Below are 24,523 nucleotides of genomic sequence, written 5' to 3'. Positions count from 1 at the left end.
CAACATCTATTGCACGTCTGCCAGTCCTGGGTGAGGAATCCCTCCTCTGTTGCTCACCCTGAGGTTTCTCCAATTTTTTCCCTGTTAAAAGGGTTTTCTATGGAGTTTTTCCTCAGTGGATGTGAGGGTCTAAGGGCAGAGGATGTTGTTATGATGCCATGTAAAGCCCTTTGAGACAAACTGTTTGTAAAAACGGGCTATACAAATAAAATTGCCTTGCCTTGCCTTGCCTAATATGTCGTCAGCTCCCTGCAGAAGGTTTGGTTCAGTTCAGGCCAGCAGTTCTTGAGTAAACGGCCGAAGCACCAAGCCAAAAAATAGCTTGACCCCGAGGTCATCGAAGAATCAGCTGTGAGTGTTTGTCTCTCTTTCTCTATCCATCGGCGTCCTGCCCCCGCCCTCGCAAAAAAAGTTAGTAAAATCAGCCATGTGGTGCATGAATGAATGAATGTTTTAAGTCTTCGGTTGATCGTCTCCATTGGAAACCAGCACAACAAAAACCTCAGCTTCAAAGAATTACAACAGACATGAATCAAAACCTTTATGTCAGCGTCAACAACAAATATGAATGAATATGATGAAACTTCAGAGAGGAGCGTGAGTTCACGTGGAGTGGACAGTAACAGATGTGACTGAATGACGGCAAAGAAGATCGATGACTTTACCAAAAAAAAAAATCAAAAAAATACAGAATCAAATTTAAAACTCAGTACCTTTTTATATCAAAGTGAACATATTTTAGATGTGACTTGGTTCTTTTTTTTTGTTCGTACAAGAAAATGAAAATAAAACTGGTTGATGAAGATTACTTTGGATGACGGCTGAGTAAATAAGTCGATGAAACTATACGAAATTACCCATGATGCAGTCTGGCCACAACAGTACAATAAAACCTAAGTCCCCCGTTTTAAGTCAATCTAAGTCTCATATCACAATCCCGCGTTTTAACTCTACCAATAATCAATACCTAATACAATGTACATGTAAGTAAAAATTAAAATGACAAAACATGCAACGTTTGAAATTTCCAAAATAACCTTTATTCTAAACTTACATTTTAAATTTTAAGTTTAGTATAAAAAAGTTAAGTGCACCTAAGTTCTTTTTTTTCAAAGTATTCCACCTTTGACACGTCTCAGCAAACTGTAGTGACACTCATCTCCTTTAGTAATCTTAAAAGATAGAATGTGTACCAAAGTCCATCACATCACTTTAGTACATACATCTATTTTTACAAAATATTGTCAAGAGAATCCCTGAACTATAAATGTCCATAATCCTTCACCAAAGAGTGATCCATTTTGCTGGCTGTGGTTGGCATAGCATCTACTGGTCAGCTGTAGTTTACAGTACTTCATATTGCTGGGACAAAGCCACCATTATGCTGCTTAACAAACAATCAGAGCAGAGATGGAAAAATTAAAAAACAAAAAACAACAAAAAAAAACGTAAAAATAAAAGAAAACATTTATTGGAATCATTTTTTTTTTTTTTTTTTTAGGGGAAGTTTTGATAGCTGTGGCCTCTTCACCTGCAGAGCCGTACGAGATAGTAAAATCCACACTGAGCCTTTTCTTTATTAATAAAAAACAAACACTTCAAGACGCGTCAGTCACGTTTGCTATAGGAGCTTTTTGTGCACGGAGGACGACGAGGGTCAGCGGCCTTTTTAAAGACAGCTGCTCTTTTTTTTCTGACTGAAATAACACTGAGAAAAACCAACTGAATGTCTGTTCCCTGAAGGCCACAGCTGTTAAAACTTGATATATATATATAGACTTAGATATATATATATATATATATATATGTATGGTATGTCGGATACCCAGTGACACATTGACGCTACCAGACACCGAAAATGAAGAACATCTACAGATATCAGTCGATGGTATCCACACAGACTTACCTAGTTTCAGATATTTTATTTAAGTTTGCATGATAAATGTATGATGTAAATATTCTAAAGAGGTTTAATTAGCAGCACAAAAAAAATGTCTTGGAAAGTAACAGTTATGCTGACAGTGACAATAGCCTCACTGCAAAAAAAGAAGAAAAGTTTGCATACACTTTTCAATCTACTTGAACAACACGACACATCTTGACATTACTTTAAAATGGAATAGACTCGATGAAAAAGAAGCCTTTTTTTTTCTTCTTAAATCTAAAAATGTTCAAAAATCTCACAGCTTTCCTTTTAAAAAGACATGAAACCAGAATTTTTAAAAAAAGAGAGAGAGAGAGAGTAGCCCCTTGTCTGCAACTTCTCAAGATTTGCTTAGCAGTGCATCTCAGATAAAAAGTATTTAATCAAATTTGTACATAGCAAAAAGGTGCAAAAGTATGCAACAACTTAAAAGGATGCAAGTGACCCACATAAAGTGACGATAACACATCAACAAGTGCAGTCGTGTCAGACTCCGCCGACAATCTTCCTAAAACTGCTCGTTTCCATGATATGTTTGCTTTTAAATTGTGACCTTCAAATTAAAGAAAATCTACAGTCACAACCAAACATAAGTGCATCGTAAGACCAAATCTTTGGTACAACCAGCTCATTGGTTATACTAAACAAAACCGATTAGCCTAACTACCCATGTAAATCACTTGAATGTGGAAAAAAGTCATGAAGGAAGAAAAAAAACGAAAAAACACTGGAACATTTTGAAGTCTCCTCAACCTTATTTTTTTTTTTAGAAAACGTCGACTAACGCTAAATCACAAAGGTGACATTCCTCTAACTGGATGATACCAAACCATACTCTGTGAGAGAGAAACGGTGGAGAGTACTTCTTGAAACCTGTACAATAAACATTTAGTGTATAAACTCTGGGTATCCGACTGTGAAATAGAAACAGGAGACAAAAAAATAAAAGAACGAAAGAAAGAAAAAAAAAAAAGCTAAAATGTTACACCAACCACCCCTTCCCATTCAACTTACTATTTGGATTTACTTTAAATTTCTTTCCTTTAAGTTTACTGAAGTTAATTTGCTTTAAATTAGGGCTATCCCCAGTGCTCTTTGGCACTTGACTATATTCATCTACAAGGTGCCCAACAAGGTACAGTAATTCACTTTGGATATTGCATGGAAACTTTACTTCAAATTATTTGCTTTAATTCAATTTCTTTAATTTACAAGTGATCTCAAAGTAACAATCTGTCAGATTGGCAGTTCACTGTGCAACAGATTGGCCACGTTTTTCTTCTTTTTTAAGATACTGTGCAAAAGACAAGACAATTCTAACTAAAGGCATCCAAGATGCAGATTTTTTTTGTTGTTGTTGTATAGTTGAGATGTCATTTCTCTTGATCATCGTCGTCATCATCATCGTCGTCATCATCATACTGGTATTTACATGGAACTATTACACATCTATTAATTTTACTACACTAAAAGTTTTCAAAAAAGACAAGTGGAGATTTCTTCTTTTTTTTTTGAGCTTTAACTGCAACTTTGTAACTGCGTTTCACTTTCACCATAAAGCAGCTAAACTAAATAATGCGGGTCTGATAATTCAACATTTCATTTACGTAGCTTTTACAGGTATACAAGAACATCTCAATGTAATCTGTGATCCGTTTGATCAAAGGAGACCAGGTCTCTTCAACAAAACGCCTGAAAGAGGTCCAATCTGGGATGACCAAAGAGGTTAGACCCAGTGAGGAGGTATGGCATGAATTCTACAACATTTAAAAATTTTCGTATTTATCCTCTCCAGGCAGTGGCATTTATCGTTTGATCTCTAGGTCACAAGTGGAGTACTGTACCTTTCACAAGGGCTCTAAAATATTACATTCCGTTAGGTGATATCAGTATTGTGGCATGGCCAAGCAGCCTGAAGAGGGTGGCATATGGGATGGGGGTAGAACTGGGGCGTCATTTGGGACGGGGACACGGTTTAGGCATGATGAAGGAGTCGAGAAGTTGCTGTTACCAGATGGTATACCCTCCACTGGATCCACCCAGGAAGAAGTTACTCTTGCGCTGTGACATTACAACGTTGGCATTCTGCATGGCAGCCAGCTGAGCGGCGTTGGGGGGGTGTCCAGGAGGAGGGGGCTGCAGAGGAGAGAGGGAGAAACAAGCACAAACAAACAAACAGACATGAGATAAGATGTGACGACTATCCACATCTCAGCAGCATGCTAACTGCGGTCGATATGGCGTCTTACGAAATTATTAGCCTCCTTATTATGAAAATGTCCCTTTCTTGTAAGTATTTCCCAAGTGCTGTTAAACAGAGCAAAGATTTCTTGTGTCTTAACACAGCTTTTTCAAACATCATAGTTGTATTTCGATGCTTTACTTTGCACACAAGCGGATTACCATCTCCATGTTTTTCCATATTCTCTGTTGTAAACTGTTTTCTTGTCTGTATCTGTCTACCCGTCCTGGGTGAAGGATCCCTCCTCTGTTGCTCATCCTGAGGTTTCTCCTATTTATTTCCTGTTAAAAGGGTTTTCTATGGAGTTTTTCGCTCAGTCGATGTGAGGGTCTAAGGGCAGAGGATGTTGTTATGATGCTGTGTAAAGCCCTCTAAGACAGTCTGTTTGTAAAAATGGGCTATACAAATAAAACTGCCTTGCCTTGCTTTGCCCTTTTCACAAAAACCAAGGGCCAAAATTATTAGCCTTTTAGAAAAAGGGTGAAATCCACACACTGTTGTAGCTCCTCAGATGTTTATTGAAGTAAAGTTTCGATCACATAGATCCTGACGGAGATCTATGTGATTGAAACGTTGATCTTATAGCCTCCAATAAAGATCTGAGGAGCTACAACAGTAGCATCTTGGATGCCTTTAGTTAATGTTTATTGTAGGCTATAAGATCAACGTTTCGATCACATAGATCTTCGTCAGGATCGAAACGTTGATCTTATAGCCTACAATAAACATCTGAGGAGCTACAACAGTGTGCGGTCTTCCCCCTTTTTCTAAAAGTCTGCTTGTTTCTTAGTCCTGCACCTGTAATACTTTGGATGTGCATGTTCTACCTACTATTGTGTCCTCAAAATGATTACCCCCCCTGATGCTAATAGTCAGTTGCGTATCCTTTTTTCCTGGATAAGGCCATGAAATCTGTAGGAGCTGGAGAGATTTCCCAAAGAAGAAGAAGAAGAAGAAGAGCGGGCTGGGATTCCACATGGAGACGTGTCAGAGACTTGTTGAAAAAACCAAAACAAAACGAGTGGAGGCTGCGTTACCTGTTCCTGACGTACGGCATCACGGTATGGTGCGGCGCATGCTCTGCAGCCGACAACGCAGCTCTGCAGAGGATCACAAAAGCAGCGAGAAAAAAATCATCGGCTGCATCTTGCCCAACACATGAGGGCATCGCCGACACTCGCTACCTCCGCAGAGCGATACAGGCAAATCAAAACGCGCACAAACTGACTCCTGAACAGCTTCTTTCCAAAGGCCATACACTCCCTTTTTTTGCACTGTTACTTTATTAGTCTATTTATATATCTTATTAATTTATTCTTCATTTTTTCCTAGTCCAGTCTTGTTGTGTATGTTATTTTGTGTATATTTTGTTGTATTCCTTCTTTACAATGACAATAAAGCTTCAAAAAGGATACGCAGTTGACTATTAGTGTCATCATTTTGACCGTCATTTGGTTTTTGTGAAATAACTCTGTGTCTGTGTGCAAAGTAGATTAATATAAGCCTCAAAAATACAACTATATGTTCAAAATCTTTGCTCTGTTGAAGTGAAATCTTCATAGGGCAGGGGGGTTAATAATTTCGTCCTCAACTATATATCGTTGAGGTGAGGCGGCGGACAGACACTCACTGGGATGGAAACGCTGCTGCCTGCTGTGAAGCGAGCACCAGCATCGAAGCCGCTGTCCACCATCACTGTTGAGCCGTGCGGGTACATGGCTCCCATGGGGTAGTAAGCCATGGGGACATTCTGGCTCACTGGTCCGACGGCCATGGGTGGCTGCATGGGCATGAACACCTGAGCACCAGGGTAGTGAGAGGACATCTGAGGCATCTGACCAGGCACCTGAGGTGGAAGCACATATCTGGGCTGGTATATCTGCAAACACAAGACAAGACATAGACACACACACATATACAGGGTTAAAAACTGCTTTCAGGGTTCCTACACATTTGAAATTTCCAAATTCCTATTATTATTAATCTTTATTGCAGACACAATAAGCGGTCCATATCAACAACAAACATGATAAAACAGATTTAAGAAAGAGAGAGAGAAAGAGACAGACACACAGATAGAGAATCAACTCTCCACATAATTCATAAGCTTGCAGGCTATCCATACTTTTTCCAGACCCTAATTTCCAGACTTCTCGGTAAAAAAAATTCAAATTATTTGTGATATTTGAGTAAATAGATGTGCATAATATAAAAAAAAGCATGCAATTTATCATTTGTTTTCATGTGTATGCCATTATGTAACCAAATCATTTCCTGGAGATTGTAGCTAGGTACAATAGTGCATACAAAATAATTAACCCAAATAACTTCAGATGAGACCAAACCCAGGTAAGTGGTAAGATAAATATATTTCCATACAATAGTTTCCATTTTCCATACATTTCCAGACCTGGAAATCTATAAAATCAAATACCATACTTTTCCATACTTGTGTAGGAACCCTGTGCTTTGACAGGTCACCATGAGTTGTAATTGTATGAGTTATGGATGTAATAATAATTACCTCAGAATATGCAGGTGGTGTGTCTGTGTAAGGAGGTGCCTGAGGAGACATTTGCATAGCAGGAGGGTATACAGGTGCAGTGCTCTGCTGAGGGTACACAGCCTGCTGTGGATATGAACCTGCAAAACAACATTTTCCTTTAAAGCAAAGAGTTTGTTTACAGTCTGAACAATGAGTGACGCGACGCAATCTCAGGCCGAGTGAGTGAGCGACTGTGATTTTGAGTTGCAACACTTCTGTGTAAACAATCAGATTTTAACTGTCACAGACAAAGGGGAAGAATATCACATTATCAGCAACAATACCACATATATGTTGATATTAAACATGGACATAGAGAATAAGAATGAGAGGCCTTGGTAAAATGTAGTAAACTTGGCAAAACTGCACCAAAAAGGCCAAATTATAAATATGGCATTATGATTTTTATTGTCATTATTGATTCATCTGCTCTCTATTGTGTTAATAAATCCGTTTTTTCTATTCACAGAAAGCCACGTTAATGCCTTAAGGTTTTGTTTTGTGTGGTGGGAAGACAAAGAAAACTACAATTAGTCCCAGTTGAGGAAGTAATCTTTGCCCTTCCTCCACTAAATAAACCTCTAATTAGTTGTTGACTAATTTTGACCAGTGACCAATTAATTAACTAACTAATCTTTTAAATTGTATTCATTAGTCATGATGCTAGTTCTCCTTTTATGTAAATTACTTCCTGATTTAATAAAACATTTCAGCTGGAGTATTTACAGCTATTATATACATTATAAACGAAAACTTTTGGCAGTTATATAATATAAGATTTAAATACACATTAAATAATATCTGAGATTTTTTTCCCCACACATTTTTGCCTTAGGAAATGACTCACACTTATAAAACGATTATCAGAACAGTTGGAGATTAACGCTCTTTTTATGTAAAACTGTACGGTAAAACAAGTTCTAAATAATAGCACTAAAAAGGATAAAATACACCCGTTAACTTATTTATACACAGGAGAGAAAGATATTACATGGTACATATCTGAATTCCCCTGCGTGGGTCTTACAAAACAAAAAGGAAACCGTGTCATGTTTGCCTTTAAAATCGCCTGTTTTTTTTTTTTTTGTAGTGATGCTAATATGTGACTTAGAGGAGATAACGTGACAGTTCGTTGTAAACGGCTTTAGTATTAAATGCCAAAACTGGATGTCCTAAGTTTTAACATGACTGTGCTCCGTGTTTCACCCACAAAGCGTCCGTTTATTGTCATGTACGTAGCTAAACGTGAAGTCCTCTCTCCTTCAGATGGCCATAACGACAGCTCTCTCCCCCCCTCCTCCCTCCTCATCATCATCTTTAACTCGTTTTAAACGTCCGCGTCCTCCTATTTAACGAACAGTTGACTCATCTCCCAAACAACGTCTGGACAAATACCTTTGTTGTTCATTGTTGTGGACTGATCCGGATGCTGAGGAATATCAGATGATTGAACGAGAGAGAGGGAGACTCTGCGTATGTAGTCACGGCCTTATAACAGGTTACGGGCTGCTTCATCCACTTCCTTGTTTTTCAAGCTTCTTGTTGTTGTGGAAGTGGTGACGTCACTCGCTCTCTCCGTCGTCGCCGTCGCTCGCTGGACGTTCGGTCGACGTAACGTAACGTAACGTAGCGAACGTAGCACGTAAAAAGGGTCTCAGGCAGCTCGAGCGCCCCCCTACAGGTCAGAGGCGGGAAGTGGCGCTTTTCTTTTCCCTTTTTATTTTTTAAAGAGAGATGGTAAAGTGTTGTTTCAAGTAAGAAAATTAATTAGAGACCTATAGTCGTAATTATGGCCTTAAATGGAGTAATAAACAACCGAAGAAAGTGAATCAATCGAGGAGGAAATGTACCAACTATTAACAAGGCAGGAAACGGAGCAGGTCAGAACTTCCCTTTAGGACCAAGAGGTTTTTAAGATTGCTACGGTATAAATACAATTCACTGATATTTATCAGTACGTACACTAGTACATAGCACCAATTAACTCTTAGTGGCTAGTTCGGCTTATTTACTTTTCTAAAATGTGAACAAATACAGGGTTAAACATGGGGCTGAAGTTGTAGTGACTTCTGATAGTGGATGCATGGCAATATTACACTTCCTGTGGATAAAGTTTACATCTGCAAACACATACCAGTTAACATTCATTATATATTTTTCTTTATACTGTTTTCAATAAAAAATATTGAGGTATCAAACTTATATTCATTATGTAGAATAGACAAATAATAATAAAAAAAACAAAACAGAATCAGCTTATAATAGAGAGAAAAATCGTAATTAACAGGTAATATCAATATTTAAAATCTTATTATGTATTTACATTGCAACATCTATAAAGTGAAATACACAGCCATGGATTGAGACTATTAATTGTTGTTTTATGGTGATCAAACAACAGGAGACAGAATAACTTCTCATTAACACCAGTAACATTTTGTGGTACAACTGAGATGACAAAACTATAATTAGGCCTCTGTGTTTGCAGGGGGACTGAGTGGTCAAGGTCTAATTAGCCCATTAGGTCTGCTGTTGTCAAGAACAGGGAATAAACAACAAATACAACACTGAATATCACTCAATACAGATCATTACTCATTATAATAACATAATGTTGGTTTTCAACCTCATAAATAGCAAATAATTCATTATTTGACAAAACAGCCACAATATTTATTAGGCTGGGTTTTAAAATACAATAATTTAATCAGAAATAAATACATAACCACATATTTTATCTTAACCAAGTCAACAAAATACACACATGTCACAATACACAACCAGTGAGGGTTTAAGTCAGGTAGAAGGAATGAATGGAGCCATTTTTATTCAGCTTGTGATAAATTATCACAACAAATTATGACAAAATATAGGCTAATAAAATATGCCCCCACTGTGTCGTGCATAAAAATGTGGCTGTGCAAACACAACACTAACAGTTGTTTTTTCTTCTTCTCACTAATCCTGCTGAGCTGTTCTCATAATTTTGCACAGATTCACAGAAGTAAACAGCTCATTTGTCATTCACACACACACACACACACACACACATACAGTACTGTCATTTAAACAAAGAGCAGCATTAACACACACACACACACACACACACGCACAGTGTTCGTGTGTCTCATCCATTATTTCTCTGTGTCAATGATTCATAGCAGCTCCCGGTGCTCAGCTTTTTTATCGGGGCACTTCCCCTTTAAGAGAGCCATGGCAGCTCTCAAGTCGAGGCAGACATTTTTCAATGCAAGATTTTTTTCTTGCATAAATTATGTTCATGACGTAGTGCAAAAGGCCAATTTTGTGGCAATTTTGTCCGACTTTACAGCTCAAATAGGATTTTGTGAGACACCTCGAGGATTTCTTTGATGACCCGAACTGTTGCAGAAAGAGCATCGTCATTAAATATTAAGAGAGAGGAGATCCTAACATTGCAACCCTCCTTATCAATGCAAATACCTCTTTTGTGTGCAGTCACAGCGCCTGTCTGGGAGCTGAGATGAATTTTTAATTATGTGTGACTGAAACAAACTGTGACAAGGACCTTTATAAGAGCGGGGGATTACGGCAAATAAGCTGCATTTACGCGGTAAGTTGAATATGATAACCGGACTGTGTTGGATCCTGCTGCTCGCGCGGAGCAGCGAAATGGCGAGAGGAAATGAGTTTTGGTTAATATGCAATGTTCGTAATTAGCATAATTTATATATTTATGATAAAGAGAGGGAAATACATAATATTCGGTCTCTAGGCACGGGTCGAGATGATTTCTGTCGCCTGCGCTCGGTGGATAGTGCCCGTCTCTCCAAAAGTGGCCGCCGCGGCGAGACTTTTATTGGCCGGGATGGGGGTGGGGAGCCCATCAACACCCGCTGAAGTTTTGACAGATCCTCGTTTCTACCGGGGCATTGCAGCAGGGAACTCGTCCTCTTCGGTCTTTTATCGGATCCGAGATGAATTTGAAACCACTTTACGTCCACGATCCGCGTGTTTTCATGATCACGCCGCTTTTTTCCTGCAGCACAAGTGCAACACAGTGTGGCCTGTTTATAGGCCCCTCCAAATAGTCTGGTCCTGCAATGACAGAAATAGCCATGATGAATAAAAAAGAGAAAACACAGTCCTCCTAGTCTCCTCTGCATGTGGGTCTGGGTCTGCAACCTGGATTTGCCCCCTTAAAGTGCAGGTACTAGGCTACATCTCCAACATAAAACTTTATATATTTCCCTTTTTTACCTGAAGTGGCTGCAAAGCTGCAAAACATATTTATAAAGATCAGGTAGAAAATTGAGGTTAAATCTTAAAAGAGTATTTTTTTTGTGTGTATTTCACTCAGGATGACAGGCGGACAGTGACCGAGGTGGTGCAGCAGCAGAGAGCCATGAACTCCCAGGACCTCCCTGCCAAAGATGCCCCACTTACTGTCAATGAGCAGGTAACACTCATTCACCTGTCTGAGCAGCAGCGAGCCCCTCCCTCTCTCTCTCCCTCCCTATCTCCCTCTCTTTCTCACACACACAGCTTGAACCGAACCCTGATAACTCCTGTTGTCTTCCCAGCTCTGCTGCTGTTTGCTCCCGTCACCCTCCATGTGCCAGCATATCATGTCACACAGGAATGATTAACTCCCACTTGCAGCAGTTCATTCAGTTCAGGATCCACTTTTTTTTTTTTTATTTGATCACAGCCTAATAATAATAATTCCTGCTGCTCTATGCTTGTGAGTTACCAGCTTTTAAACTGCCATGCTTAATAATTAATTGTGGTTTCTCTCTCTCTAGTAACATTGTGTGTGTATGTACATAGACATAGTCAGCAAACAAAAGCAATGCTCTTCACGGAGGGGATTTTGAAGAAAGCATTGCTTGAGCTGCTTGTTGGCTGATGCTCTTATCATTGTTTTGTTGTACTCATGCTCTTTTCATTTTATTTTTTGTTTTGGTATTGTTTTTTGTTTTTTTGTTTTTTTGGTTCATTGTGTCCTAATATGTGCTTGGCTTCTCTGTTCTCCTTAGCCATTCACTGTCTGACTGCAGAAGTCTTTTTTCAGCCATTTAAATCCTGCACTTTGAAATTCCCTGCCAAAGACAACCAGGTATGCATCCTCCTCCTCTCCTCTCTCCTCTCTTCCTGCATTGTCTCTCTGCACTTTGTCCTCCAGCCCAGGTTGTCTTGCTGCCTCTCCTACTTTCATTACTGCATACCATAAATCACTGGATGAGCCAAAAAAAAAAATCTGATTCACTACATGTAGTTAGAGAGAAAAATGATGAGTAGGATAAGTACTCAATTTAAACTTTCTTTTCTGACCCTTCAGGTTGCAGATGAAGTCTGACTATTATCATATTTATCTATAATAGGATTACAATAAAAACTTCAACCAAAGAAGTGCAGTAGATTAGGCAGCTCCTCCTGCACTAGAGTCTGTTAAAGTATGTTATATGTTATATGTCTTTTCTCTAAACCAAGTCAACAAGACACAAAACTACAGCAGATGTGACACAATACAGTATTACATATTTATTCAGCTTTCGACAAATTAAAAACAAAATATTCCTCCTAGTATTGTACATAGTGTATAGTGTAAGTCTATTCCTGCAAACACAACAACATGAGCAGTTGCTTCTCAATAACCCTGCTGTGCTGTTTTCATTATGCTGCACAGTAAACCGGTTTAATTTCTCGTTAGACAGCAAATTGATGATGAAGGGGATAAATACTAAATTAAGACTTTATTTTCTGACCCGAGATGAAGTGAGTCTATAATTATATTTATCTATAATGAAACTACAGAAACAAAAAAAGACGTACACAAACACAGCAGGCGGCTCCTTCTGCACTTGATTCATCTACTGATTTATATTTTTTATTCCTCATCACTGTGCAGGTCATTGTGATGTCCGGCCATGAGACTATTCGCGTGTTAGAGGTCGAGGTCGATGCGTCTCTGCCGTCGTCGATGACCGATGGGAAGAGTGAAGGCAGAGCCGAGGAGGGAGCGGCTCAGACGGCCGAGCAGCCGGAGAGCGGCGGCGGCGTTCAGGACGGCCCCACTCTGCCCCAGAGCGCGGGGGGAGTAGGTAAAGCTTTACCTAAAGATCCTCTATTTACCAAGATACCCCATGAGAGGCTGCTCCAGTCATAGAAACGGTTACACTTCCTGTCTCCTAAATGGGCGTCTCGTGATCGTGTGAATTTGTAGGTAGATGAAAGTGAGATATTTATATTTTCTTATGATAACATTAAGTATTTACACTAGCCTACTAACAGTCATATTTAGCATGACGAAAATGATTTAACCCTCCTGTTGTTGTCCCCCTGGGTCAAGGAAGGAAGGAAGGAAGGAAGGAAGGGTGAAGGGAAAGATGGGAGGAAAGAAGGAAGGAAAAAAGGAAGGAATGAGGGAACGGATTGGGTCAATTGGGTCAAAAAGGAAGGAAGGAAGGAAGGAAGGGAGAAAGGATTGTGGAAAGAAGGAAGGGAAAAGGGAAGGAAAGAAAGATGGAGGGAGGGCACAGATTCGTTGAAGGAAGGAAGAAGGGAGGAAAGAAGGAAGGGAAATGGGAAGGAAAGAAAGATGGAGGTATAGGGAACAGATCAGGTCAACTGGATCAAAAGAGGAAGGAAGAAAAAGTAAGGATGAACGGAAGGAAGGAAGGAAAGAAGGAAGGGAAAAATGATTGTGGGAAGAAGGAAGGGAGAAAGGAAGGAAAGAAGGAAGGATGGAGGAAGGAAACAGATTGGGTCAATTTGACCCAGAAAGACAACAGGAGGGTAAAATAATTTTCACGGGAGTTTGCGGCTGTTTGTTGGACGTTGCCTAGGAGATCTGTGCCATATCTGGCGAGAGTGCATTTTTGTGTCAAAATGTTCAGCAGAGATGTGGCTTGTGAAAAATGAGTTCAAAATTGACTTCAGTGACGGTGGGGCGAAAGGATCGACCATAATCTGTTGTGTTCACGTTCAGTTTTCCCATTGGAGTCAATACACTCAAGGCGTGGCCGTGCAGAAACCCACGCGACATGTGTACGGGAAGCTGACTCGTCATGGGGGGTCTTGGTTTATAAACCGTCTTTGGCTTTACATTGCTTGTATGCACATTACAAAGACATACTGTAGTAAAAAAAACAACACAAACACACACACGTCAAATGTCAGTGAGAACCAACGCTGGCCTCTGCTCCTCTGCTCCTGCAGCGCTGGGCGAGCAGCAGGTGGTGTCTGTAGAGGCTCCGGCGCCCGCTGTCCAAACGCTGACTCCCGCTGTTCCCATCAGCGTGTCCATGCCGCAGCCACAGGCCGCCATGCCCATCACTGTGCAAGGCTGTCCACAGGTATGAACTCACACACCAGACACACACACACACCTCCAATATTCATCCTTTGTCATTAGAGAGAGAGAGAATATTCTAGTGTGAAGTTTGACTTTTTTTTACCTAAACAAAGTGTTTGAGATTAAGAATCACCGGCCTGACAAGTAATGAGGGCGAGAAGAAACCTCTATTTGCATTTCACCCTGTTCCGTATAATTTCTTGTCCAATATTCATGTGTCAGAGGGATTAATGTCACTATTGTCCCCCACAGGCGACCGTTGGGTGATTAACTGAAGTCACTGACTGAGCCGGTCGCCTCCAGTACGTTGTGAATGTGAAAAACGGAGCAAATTTGATCCTAAACACCTGAACACATCGCCTGAGGACGTAGAGACAATTGGAGAGAAGTCAAACCAATACGCGCCAATGCAACAGCAAAATAAAACACAAAATATCATAAAAAAAAGACAAAAGAAATTCAGTCGTGCAAGCACAGCAGAGACGGATTATCTGAGTCCAAAGGCAATGAAAGTTTTATTGCTACTACTATTTAGCTTAGTTTTAAAATTGCCCCTGTAAAACACCAGAGTGACAGTAAAAGCAGATGAAGGAGGTTTTTAAGTTCCCTCTGAGAAAAAAACATTACTCATCCGTCCGTCACTAAATCCTGAAAGCAGATAATATAATGTTTCTCTCCACAACATCAGGTGCTCACCCAGGAGAGTCTGGCCACGCTGATGACGGGGATGATGGCCCAGACCGGCTCGCTGGGCCAGCCGCTGCTCATCCCGCTCAGCATGGCCGGCTCCATCGGAGGCCAGGGCAGTCTGGCCGTTCTCACCCTCCCCACCACCAGCGTCGCCACTCTGCCCGGACTCGCCGCGGCTAACTCGGCCGGAAACCTCCTCAAGCTGCCCTTCGCTGGCCTCCAAGGTAAAAAACAACACAAACTGTCTCTCTTTGCATTTAAAGTGTTACTTTGACGATATCACAGCTGACACCTGACACAAAACACAAAACACACACACGTCTTGTTTACTGTGTTCACTGTGACATTATAAGAGCTGCTAGTGTGACTTATTAAACTCCAGTGTGCAGGCCATATACAGCCTATTGGGCTTTTTAATCTGGTTTATCGAATATTGGCAAGGCAGCTTTATTTATATAGAGTATTTTAACATAAAAACAAAACATTCAACTGTAAGAATTGGAAACGAGAAAAACAACAACATGAAAACATACAACAACAAAAGAGAGAGAGAGAGAGAGAGAAAATATATACATACTGTATATAATAAAATGAAAACTAATAAAAAAGAGTATAGAATAAGAGTTTGTAGCATTAAATATTGATTTGTGTTAAGACAATTACAGGAAGGGAACTAACTGCAAGTCCAAGATTAAGATTTAAAGTTATTTGAAAGAGCTCAGCCATAAACTCATGAAAAGAGAAATGTTTTTAACCTGGATTTACAAAATTGTCCAAATCAGAGCAAAGGCTGCAAACTTAGATGCACTGGCAAAAAGAGAGTGACCAACAACAACACGGCTCCCACTGAAACTGAATGTAAGTTTTCTTTTACTTTTAGCTGATGGTTTTTACATGTACTTTATATTAGTTGACACAAACTCTCTCCATCCGTCTTGATACCGGGCCGTCCGCCAAATTTTAAAACTCATTGTGGCCCCTGAGCCAAACAATTTGCACACCCATGCTATAAACTGTTATTTTAGATTTTTTTATGTTTCAATTTATTTGGCGCAGTTAAAAATAAACAAGTAAAAGGAACAATTTGATAATTTACAGTGCTGGAAGAGGTAGAAAACTCAAAGAGCTTATTACTGTAGATGCCTCCACTTATAGTTAACAATGAAATATACTGTAATGTCATTCAAAAAAAGAAAACAGAACATACAAATGAACAATCAGAAATATATAAATGATAATAAAAAAAGAACAATTATCAGAGGGAAATTACACAAAGAGATACATGATGGAAATATATGAATAAACAGGCAAAAAAATAGTTTTAAGGAGATTACACAAAGAAAGTAAGCATGTTCTTCCTGTCTTTCCGTCTTTCTGTCATGTTTTTAGCCAGTTTCCTCACATTAAACATCGTCGTCCATTTTTCCCTCCAGCTGCCACGGTCTTGAACTCGGTGCAGCCTCAGCTACAGACGAACGCTCAGACGGTGTTCCAGCCTCAGGCGGCGTCCATGCAGCAGGTCCAGGCCGCCGTGCAGCAGGTGACTCAGGCGTCGCAGGTGAGCAGCGCCCAGGCCACGGCGGCAGCTCAGGTGGCGGCGGCTACGGCGGCGGCTCAGGCCGCGGCCACGACCACCGTGTCCCAGTCCAACATCTCTGTGGCGGCGCTGCAGACCGCAGGACTCTCCCTCAACCCGGCTATCGTAAGGATCCGTCACAGCGTCATCACCTCTACACTGTTCACATTTGGCTCATGAGCACTGCAAAAACTCAAAATCTTACCAAGAATATTTGTCTTATTTCTAGTCAAAATGTAATTTCTAGTCAAAACAAATCTCATTATACTTAAAATAAGACTCATCACATTAAAAAGTAGCTTGTTTTTAGACACTTTTTACTTCTTTCAAGCATATTTTCACTTGAAATAAGTAGAAAAAAAGTTGTTCTTCCTTATTACAAGAGCACAAAACAACTTGCTTTCACTGGCAGATTTTTCTACTTGTTTCAATTGAAAATTTGTTTGAAACAAGTGAAAATGATCTAAAAACAAGTTCATTTTTAAATGGAGAGAGATTAGTTTTGACTAGAAATTAGACATTTTGACAAGAAATAAGACAAATATTCTTGGAAAGATTTTGAGTTTTTGCAGTGAGTGTTGTGTGATGTTATTTTCCTGAGCTTTTTCCTCTCTGCTCAGATCAACGCTGCTTCCCTCGGAGCGCAGCCCCAGTTCCTCAGCTCCCTCGCCTCCACTCCCATCATCACCAGCGCCATGTCCAACATGGCCGGCATCACCAGCCAGATCATCACAAATGCCCAGGGACAGGTGGGTGCAATAAAAGAAACTGCTGCTTTTTATTCTATTTCTTGAACAATTATTATTTTGTCTTCCTCTCAGCATGTGTCTGGTGGTGTAAGATCCATGTACATAGAGCCATTAACATTCTCTGCAGGTTTTCATAAGTGATCTGTTTTGATTTGATAATCACACCCTCTCCAAGAACAATCAGTGTTTTCGTGTTGTGTTTCTGTTTCTGGGAATAAAGGCTCCGGCCTCCAGTTAACATCAATCAGCAGTGCTGCTATTTCAAGCCAGTGGAGCATAAGACAATTCCTGTGAAAACTGATTTGTCCCCTCAAACACTTCCATTACTCAGTCTTTCCATTATTGCAGCTCGTCGCAGTGAGAAGTGCAGTGTTAAATCATCAAAGACATGATTTTTATTCCAAGTGAACTGCTAATAGGACATTCTTTTTTCCCAGAATGAAAGGAGGAGTTGAACGTCCTATCTCATTGTTCCATTTCAATTATCTGTGTGTGTTTCTCCAAAATGCAAAACAATATTTACAGGTTATAGGAACTCTCCCGCTGCTGTTGAACCCGGCCTCTCTGGCTGCAGGAGCTGCAACCTCCACCCTCCAGGGCCTCCAGGGCTTGCAGGGCCTGCAGAGCCTCCAGAGCCTCCAAGGCCTCCAGGTCCAGACTGTAACGCCACAGCTGCTTCTCAACACCCAGGGCCAGATCATCGCCACTGTAGGAAATGGACCGGCCACCGTCGTAACATCTGCTGCAGTTCTGCCCAAAGCTGCTGCTCCTCCAACGCTCACCAAGCCCAATACACAGGTAGACAAACATCTGTCTTAAAGTGGCAAATTGGCCCATTGCCATAATCCCTATAGTCATAGCAGTAGGTTCGTTAATTTAATTGTCGGTGCAAGCTATTTTTAGAACGGCGGAGCAGAGCCGTGAGCTGCTCAGAGCTACGCTACGGAGGCTCATGGGATTTCTTGGTTTCCCTCATCAAACTCATCAAATACACAATCCAACAACTCCAAAACGCTCTGGTGGACAAGTTGTGACCTGCACATTCACCACGCTATGAGATAATAACACAACATTACCAGACAGAGTTGTTTTAGAGGTAAATGCAGAGACTGCTTGCCGAAAAACTGCCCCTGACAGGAACGCGCATCAGCGGTTTTGCATGAATTTACCTCTAAAACAACTCTGTCTGGTAACGTTCTGTTATTATCTCATAGCGTGGTGAATGTGCAGGTCACAACTTGTCCACCAGAGCGTTTTGGAGTTGTTGGATTGTGTATTTGATGAGTTTGATGAGGGAAACCAAGAAATCCCATGAGCCTCCGTAGCGTAGCTCTGAGCAGCTCACGGCTCTGCTCCGCCGTTCTAAAAATAGCTTGCACCGACAATTAAATTAACGAACCTACTGCTATGACTATATAGGGATTATGGCAATGGGCCGATTTACCAAAATGTTGAACTATCCCTTTAAAGATATGAAAAGGACTGCCGCATTTATCAACGCAGCTTCATCTGACACTGTTCTGTTTCCTGCCAGGCTTCGGTAACGACTGTCACTCAGTCTCCGGTTGTAATCGCCCCGCAGCCGTCGGTCCTGAAGACGGCCACCACGCTCTCCTCCTCGGGGCCGATCACCTGCGGAGACATCGCGAAAGTGGGCCAGCTTGTCAGCAGTACGTATACACCTGCTTCGCCTCTCCCAAACATAGATCCGCTATAAGTAGGTGGATATTTTTAACCCGACTCTCTGCTCATAATCGTAGAACCCCAGCAGGTAGCCAGCAGCGAGGAAGGCATTAATCTGGAGGAAATTCGGGAGTTTGCCAAGAATTTCAAGATCCGCCGTCTGTCCTTGGGGCTTACGCAGACACAAGTAGGACAGGCTCTGACTGCGACCGAGGGTCCGGCTTACAGCCAGTCGGCCATTTGCAGGTACATTTTTCTCCACTGTGCATGTCGCAGGGTGTGTGTGTGTGTGTGTGCAGTGCATTTGGTGTGTGGCTGCACTCGCTGCATTTGCATGAACACAAATTACAATTCTAATACTGCAGATGCAAACAACTACTCAGCTGCAGCATTGTCTAATTGCAGACATGCTGCAAGTAGGGATGTCACGATTACTTGTTTTCACAATTAATCGCGGTATAAAACGCCACGTTTATTTAATCCTAAAGGTTCTTAAATACCGCCACTTTCCAGAAAAGATAACGTCAAAACCATGTTGGCAGATCAAAGATGTGCGTGAGTGGTAAAGACTGATTCCCTCCAAACAAACGTATTTAGTCGATACCCACCCGGCTTTGTACGCCAAAGTAAGGGTAAATATGCAGTAACTGGGTTAAATTACGTTAATGTCAATTTTACTTTAGACTATATTTGATTTTACACATTCATAGTGTAATAATTTAATATAATAATCGTATTTATCGTGTAATTTCTCTGACAATAATCGTAACAAGAAAATCTATAATCGTGATATCCTGAGCTACAAGTCAGATTGGTGTTTTTATATATAAAAATGCATTTAGGGAACTCTACTACTACTTTCTACATAAAGACGAGGAGGTTTATGACTTTAAGGTTTATAAACTTTAAATCTTTACCTGAATAAATCAAAAAGGATTTTAAATGCACTATTTGACATTTTGAGAATGTGTTTGTTTACTTTTTGGCAGAGTGTTAGATGAAGAGATAGATACCACTCTCCATGTTGACCCATTAAATATACATCCACAGCCAGCGGCCGTCTGGCATGGCTTAGCACTCGCACCAGAGGGGAAACGGCTCTTACAGGTTAATAAAAATCCCTGTCAGCTTCTGGTTTAACAGTTTTTATTTGGACTAAACAAAGAAACAAAGAAACAACAAAGTAATACGTGAACTGGTGGGTGGATTTTGTTTGATTTTGTTTCCTCTGTTTCCACTCTGTATGCTAAGCTATGCTAACATCCTGCTGGCTGTAGCTCCATATTTGATGAACCATATTTAATCTCAGCAAGAGATTCGGGCTCTATTCCTTTCATGCATCAAAGTGGATGTGGTCAGGAAATGTAATGGTCAATTACATTTCCACTGCATGGGCTACATTAGATTGGAAAAAAAAGATATGTTAGTATAGATTGTACAAATTCTCTAAATGGTTCATGACCTGAAAATGGCATTTTAATATGAACAGCAATGGTCAGCAGTTAAGTCAAGATAATAATGAGACACCCGTTAGTCTGGCTAAAGCTTGAACTCGAATGCAAAATATATATTTTATACTAGAGATGCACCGATCCAGTTTTTTCTGATCCAATTCGATACGATACCTGGGCTGAGCGTATCGGCCGATACCCGATACCGATCCAATACTACTGTTGAATGAATGAACTAGGGATGTCCCGATCACATTTTTTTGCCCCCGAGTCCGAGTCCGAGTCATTTGATTTTGAGTATCTGCCGATACCGAGTCCCGATCCGATACTTTGGCAATGCAGTAAAGTTTTTAATGTAGATCAACTGTATCATCCCACTATTTTTCTGTTCTTTGTGCTCTACTAGGGATGTAACAATATCACAATCTCACAATAATACTCTACCTCAATAACAAGCCCATGACATTTATTGCAGTATTGTAAACTCTCAATGTATATTAGCACAGTAGCTCCACAGTATAATATTAATGCCGTTATCCATAAGTCAACAACAAGAACATTTGGTCAAAAATAAAATAGCTTATCATGTCTTTCTCAATCACCAGCCTCTCTCCCCTGATCCCACCCTCTCCTGCCTGTCTGCCTCCCCCCCTCCCTCACCTCGCTCCTTCTCCCTCCCTCACTCACTCCGCTCCTTCTCCCTCCCTCCCTCCCTCCCTCACCCAGCTCACCTTGCTCCTTCTCCCTCTCTAACTTTAAATAAATACCTGGTTCTGTATCTGCCATCACGCAACACAACGGTAGTTTTTTATTCAACAGTATGAGAAGTTTAACAATGTCCGCGACATCTGCGCGGTCGGTCCGTGTGTCGGTCTCACGTGCGTTACGTCGGACTCGCTCTCAGTAGAAGCTGCAGTGACTGTTGTTGCTGCAGGTGTGTGTAGCGCTCAAACATCAACAACAAGCTGCTTGGAAGTCAGCAGTGAAACAACGCAGCCACACACACACAAACAAACAGCAAGCGCCGTCATTTCATATCGTTACTTGTCCGCGACAACGCAGCCACACACACACACCGTGGAGCTGTGCGCCACAGACCATGCACAAAACACAAGCACGCTGCACCGATTGTGGGTAATGAGCGCACATGACGAACGTCTACAGTAAAAGTAATGTGTTTGAGAGTGCAAAAGATGATACATCTGAACGCCCCCCATGCGGCCCGTCTTCGCTTTAGACAGATAGGAAAACCCTGACATGTAGATATGTAATATATCCGATTCCTGATCGGGATGTAACGTCCGATTCCGATCGAGTCTGAAACCACGTGATCGACCCCGATTTCCGATCACGTGATCGGATCGGGACATCCCTAGAATGAACCATGTACCTTGCCATGTGAGTGAAGGCATCAGGCTTGACATAAACATTTAGCCTTGTTAAAAAAAGGTAACAAATTAACACAGATATAAATGTACTTAATATTATTTATTAACAAATAACAAAGTGTACATTAGCAGCAAAAAGAAAGAAATAACACTAGATTGCTGTAACTGTATTGCTGTGTATGATATTAATAAATCTGAAACAGTTTATTTCAGTGGAGTCCTTCAGGAGTCCTTTAGACTTTGTCTTTCATACTAGTGTACTAGCCTTCCCTGAAGCTGAGACCCTCAATTATATGCTGTTCTCCTTGTGTCTGCTCAATGTACTTCTAATTCTGACACTTGATGATCATACTGTGTACTTTGTTTATTGTGTTTGGTTTTGCTTGTTTGCTTGTTTTGGTGGGTCGGTGTTGCTGTTGTGTTGTTCTTATCTCTGTAATCAGGGCGTCATTGAAAAAGAGAGCCTGCTCTCAATTGGCTTCCCTGAATAAATAAAGGTTTGAAATTAAATTAAATTAAATAAAAAAGAAATGACTGGATCGGCCTCATTCATCCTACATCCGATCCAGCTAATTAGTCAATATCGGAGCCGATATCCGATCCGGGTATATCTCTATTTTATAGATTATTTCTGTTTACATAGGGATAAAATTGAGGTATCGTGCCAAAAACAGGCACTCAGGAAAAACTGTCAGATTGAAATATTCTTTTGTACTGCAGGTTTGAAAAGTTGGACATCACCCCGAAGAGCGCTCAGAAGCTGAAGCCGGTGCTGGAGAAGTGGCTGGCCGAGGCCGAGCACTGGAACCAGAAGGGCCAGCAGAATCTGATGGAGTTCGTCGGCGGCGAACCGTCTAAAAAACGCAAGCGGCGCACCAGCTTCACACCGCAGGCGATAGAGGTGCTCAACTCCTACTTTGAGAAGAACGCGCTGCCCACGGGTCAGGAGATCACGGAAATCGCCAGAGAGCTGAACTATGACCGAGAGGTTGTGCGAGTATGGTTCTGCAACCGGAGACAGACGCTGAAAAACACGAGCAAGATCAACGTCTTCCAGGTTCAGTAGCGGCCTGGCTCGGTCTCGATCTTTTATCCTGAACATTTAATACAATAACACAGATGTAGATAGTGTTGTAAATACGATTTAACCTCCTTAAAAGGCTGAAAGAATATAAACTTTTTGAGAAAATGATGGAAATACAAGCCTGAAGTTTAACGAACGAGTACTGAAAAAACGAGTTATTTGTGTTTTAAAGGTGTTTATATGTTCACTACTTCTGTGGTGGGTACTAAGTCAAACTGCATGGTCCTCTCATCATACACAGTGATGATAACATGTCGTATTTAATAAACATTTCAACTTTTATACAAGTGGTTTTATAGGATAATCTGAGTCACTTCATGTGGATAAGCAGTGACTAATATTGAGTTTATGTCACTTCGGCTAAGTGATTCACATATTTGATATTTAGCCCCTTTATTTACTTTATATTTACATAATATTTGTTCTGCATGAGCAGCTCTGCAAAGTGCAAACATAAGAGTTGAACCAAAAAACACTTTGCAATTTGTGGACTCTGCAGCAAGTGTTTTGGGACAATCATCATTTTTGATATTTGATTGATAATCATAAAGACAAGTTAAAAATCTGTAGAAATTTCCTCTGGTTTGGCTTTGATCGGCTCTTATCAGAATAACTCAGTAGCTCAGGCTGCATGTCGCCCATGATGCCAACTTAATTCTGTTTTTTAATCAAGTTTTCCTTTCCTTTCTCCACACAGTGAGTGTGTGTGTTTGAGTTCACAGTCTCTTTTTCTTTTCACACTTTCACTTGAATGTGTTTATAAAATACTCTGGGAGTATTTTGTATTTTCTCTTTTCACTGTTGTGGCTTTTCCCCTCAAAGACTTGACAGTGCTGCTCTCAAGTTTAAGTATGTTTTCAAAATAGGAGCTTAATTGGCCCATTATGAAGCTGATTTATAATCTCACAATGCCTGAAATGTTAGTGCCAGATGTTTTTTTGTTTTTTTTCTGGGGGGATATGCTTACTAAGCCTAATATCAATCAAATTGATTAACTGAAGTAATTACCTATTTTAGCCAAGGAAGGAGGTTTTGTGGTTTTAATGTGTTTTTTGAATTTCAGTCTGAATGAGTTGGAGGAGTGTTTGTTTGCATGTGAAGTATGGAGTTGTTATATTTAGGAAAAAAAAAAAATACTGTTGCAGTTTTTATTATCTTTGCCAATTCTTCTTTGCACTTTAGTGACAGCTGAGAAAGTTAAAGTGTTATAACTGCTATAAGTACGGTGCAAGGTTTCAGTTACGTTTGTTAAAGATTTTTGTTTCTTCATTGTAATGTTTTTTTTTTTTAAAACAGCAAGAAGCTTTGCTTTCCAAAATGTAGCAGTACTGGCAAAATTGCAATAATCAACTTGACAAGCAACATCGAGCATTAAGATTAATGTACTTTTTATGCAGATTTAAATGTAAAATTTGCTTATATGCATTTTTCACATCTCTAAATGATTTTATTTGACTATGTGAATGAAATGTTGAATGGGGCATTTTATGTTCCACCTCATATTTACCTTTCTGAATAGCAGTAGGCCTACGTTGCAGTGGACATACAAATGTCAAACCATAAAAATAATTAATATCACAAAGGTCTTGCTTTAACATGTGTTTTACCTTCATGTTTAATATGGGAAGACAACATATATAATATTGTTTATCATACTAAGATATCAATAGAGAAAAGAAGAGCTAAATTAGAATAATAAGATATCAACTTATCAATTTTTTTTGACTTTGCAAAGCACACAAAAAGTTCAGGTGTTCGTGAGACAAGGGAAAAACAAGTTGGTTGCTTTTTGTCATTTTCTGTCGGATGAATCAAATAAAACATGTCTTTATTAATCACTCCTTATTGTTCTGTG

The 24,523-nt window shown here is 40.3% G+C and overlaps 2 protein-coding genes across 6 annotated transcripts; one reads left to right on the top strand and one right to left on the bottom strand.

Annotated features, from left to right (window-relative positions):
• Positions 1–1,017: 1,017 nt before the first annotated feature.
• dazap2 (DAZ associated protein 2) lies at positions 1,018–8,244 on the bottom strand. Of its 2 annotated transcripts, XM_085782750.1 has the most exons (5): positions 8,107–8,244; positions 6,691–6,809; positions 5,797–6,045; positions 5,204–5,266; positions 1,018–4,060 (listed from the first exon to the last, which is right to left on the bottom strand). In XM_085782750.1, the coding sequence occupies exons 1-5, from the start codon at positions 8,117–8,119 to the stop codon at positions 3,932–3,934; spliced, it is 573 nt and encodes a 190-aa protein (XP_085638876.1). In that variant the 5' UTR covers positions 8,120–8,244; the 3' UTR covers positions 1,018–3,931. The 2 variants fall into 2 exon arrangements, with proteins under 2 accessions (XP_085638876.1, XP_085638877.1); XM_085782751.1 differs by lacking the exon at positions 5,204–5,266.
• A 1,671-nt stretch (positions 8,245–9,915) lies between these two features.
• Positions 9,916–24,503, top strand: pou6f1 (POU class 6 homeobox 1). Of its 4 annotated transcripts, none has more exons than XM_085782747.1 (11): positions 9,916–10,303; positions 11,051–11,149; positions 12,602–12,794; positions 13,912–14,048; positions 14,736–14,961; positions 16,171–16,439; positions 16,934–17,062; positions 17,588–17,860; positions 18,597–18,732; positions 18,823–18,991; positions 22,305–24,503. In XM_085782747.1, the coding sequence occupies exons 2-11, from the start codon at positions 11,096–11,098 to the stop codon at positions 22,648–22,650; spliced, it is 1,932 nt and encodes a 643-aa protein (XP_085638873.1). In that variant the 5' UTR covers positions 9,916–10,303; positions 11,051–11,095; the 3' UTR covers positions 22,651–24,503. The 4 variants fall into 4 exon arrangements, with proteins under 4 accessions (XP_085638873.1, XP_085638874.1, XP_085638875.1 ...); XM_085782748.1 differs by lacking the exon at positions 9,916–10,303 and adding an exon at positions 10,786–10,900; XM_085782749.1 differs by lacking the exon at positions 9,916–10,303 and adding an exon at positions 11,730–11,809 and having other exon boundaries at positions 11,080–11,149.
• Positions 24,504–24,523: the final 20 nt, after the last annotated feature.

The sequence above is a fragment of the Trachurus japonicus genome, chromosome 7 (genome assembly GCF_045865225.1).
Source record: "Trachurus japonicus isolate A0001 chromosome 7, Traja_1.0".
NCBI lineage: Eukaryota > Metazoa > Chordata > Actinopteri > Carangiformes > Carangidae > Trachurus > Trachurus japonicus.
Note: the sequence above shows the minus strand (reverse complement) of the source record. Positions and strands in the feature narration are given on the sequence as shown.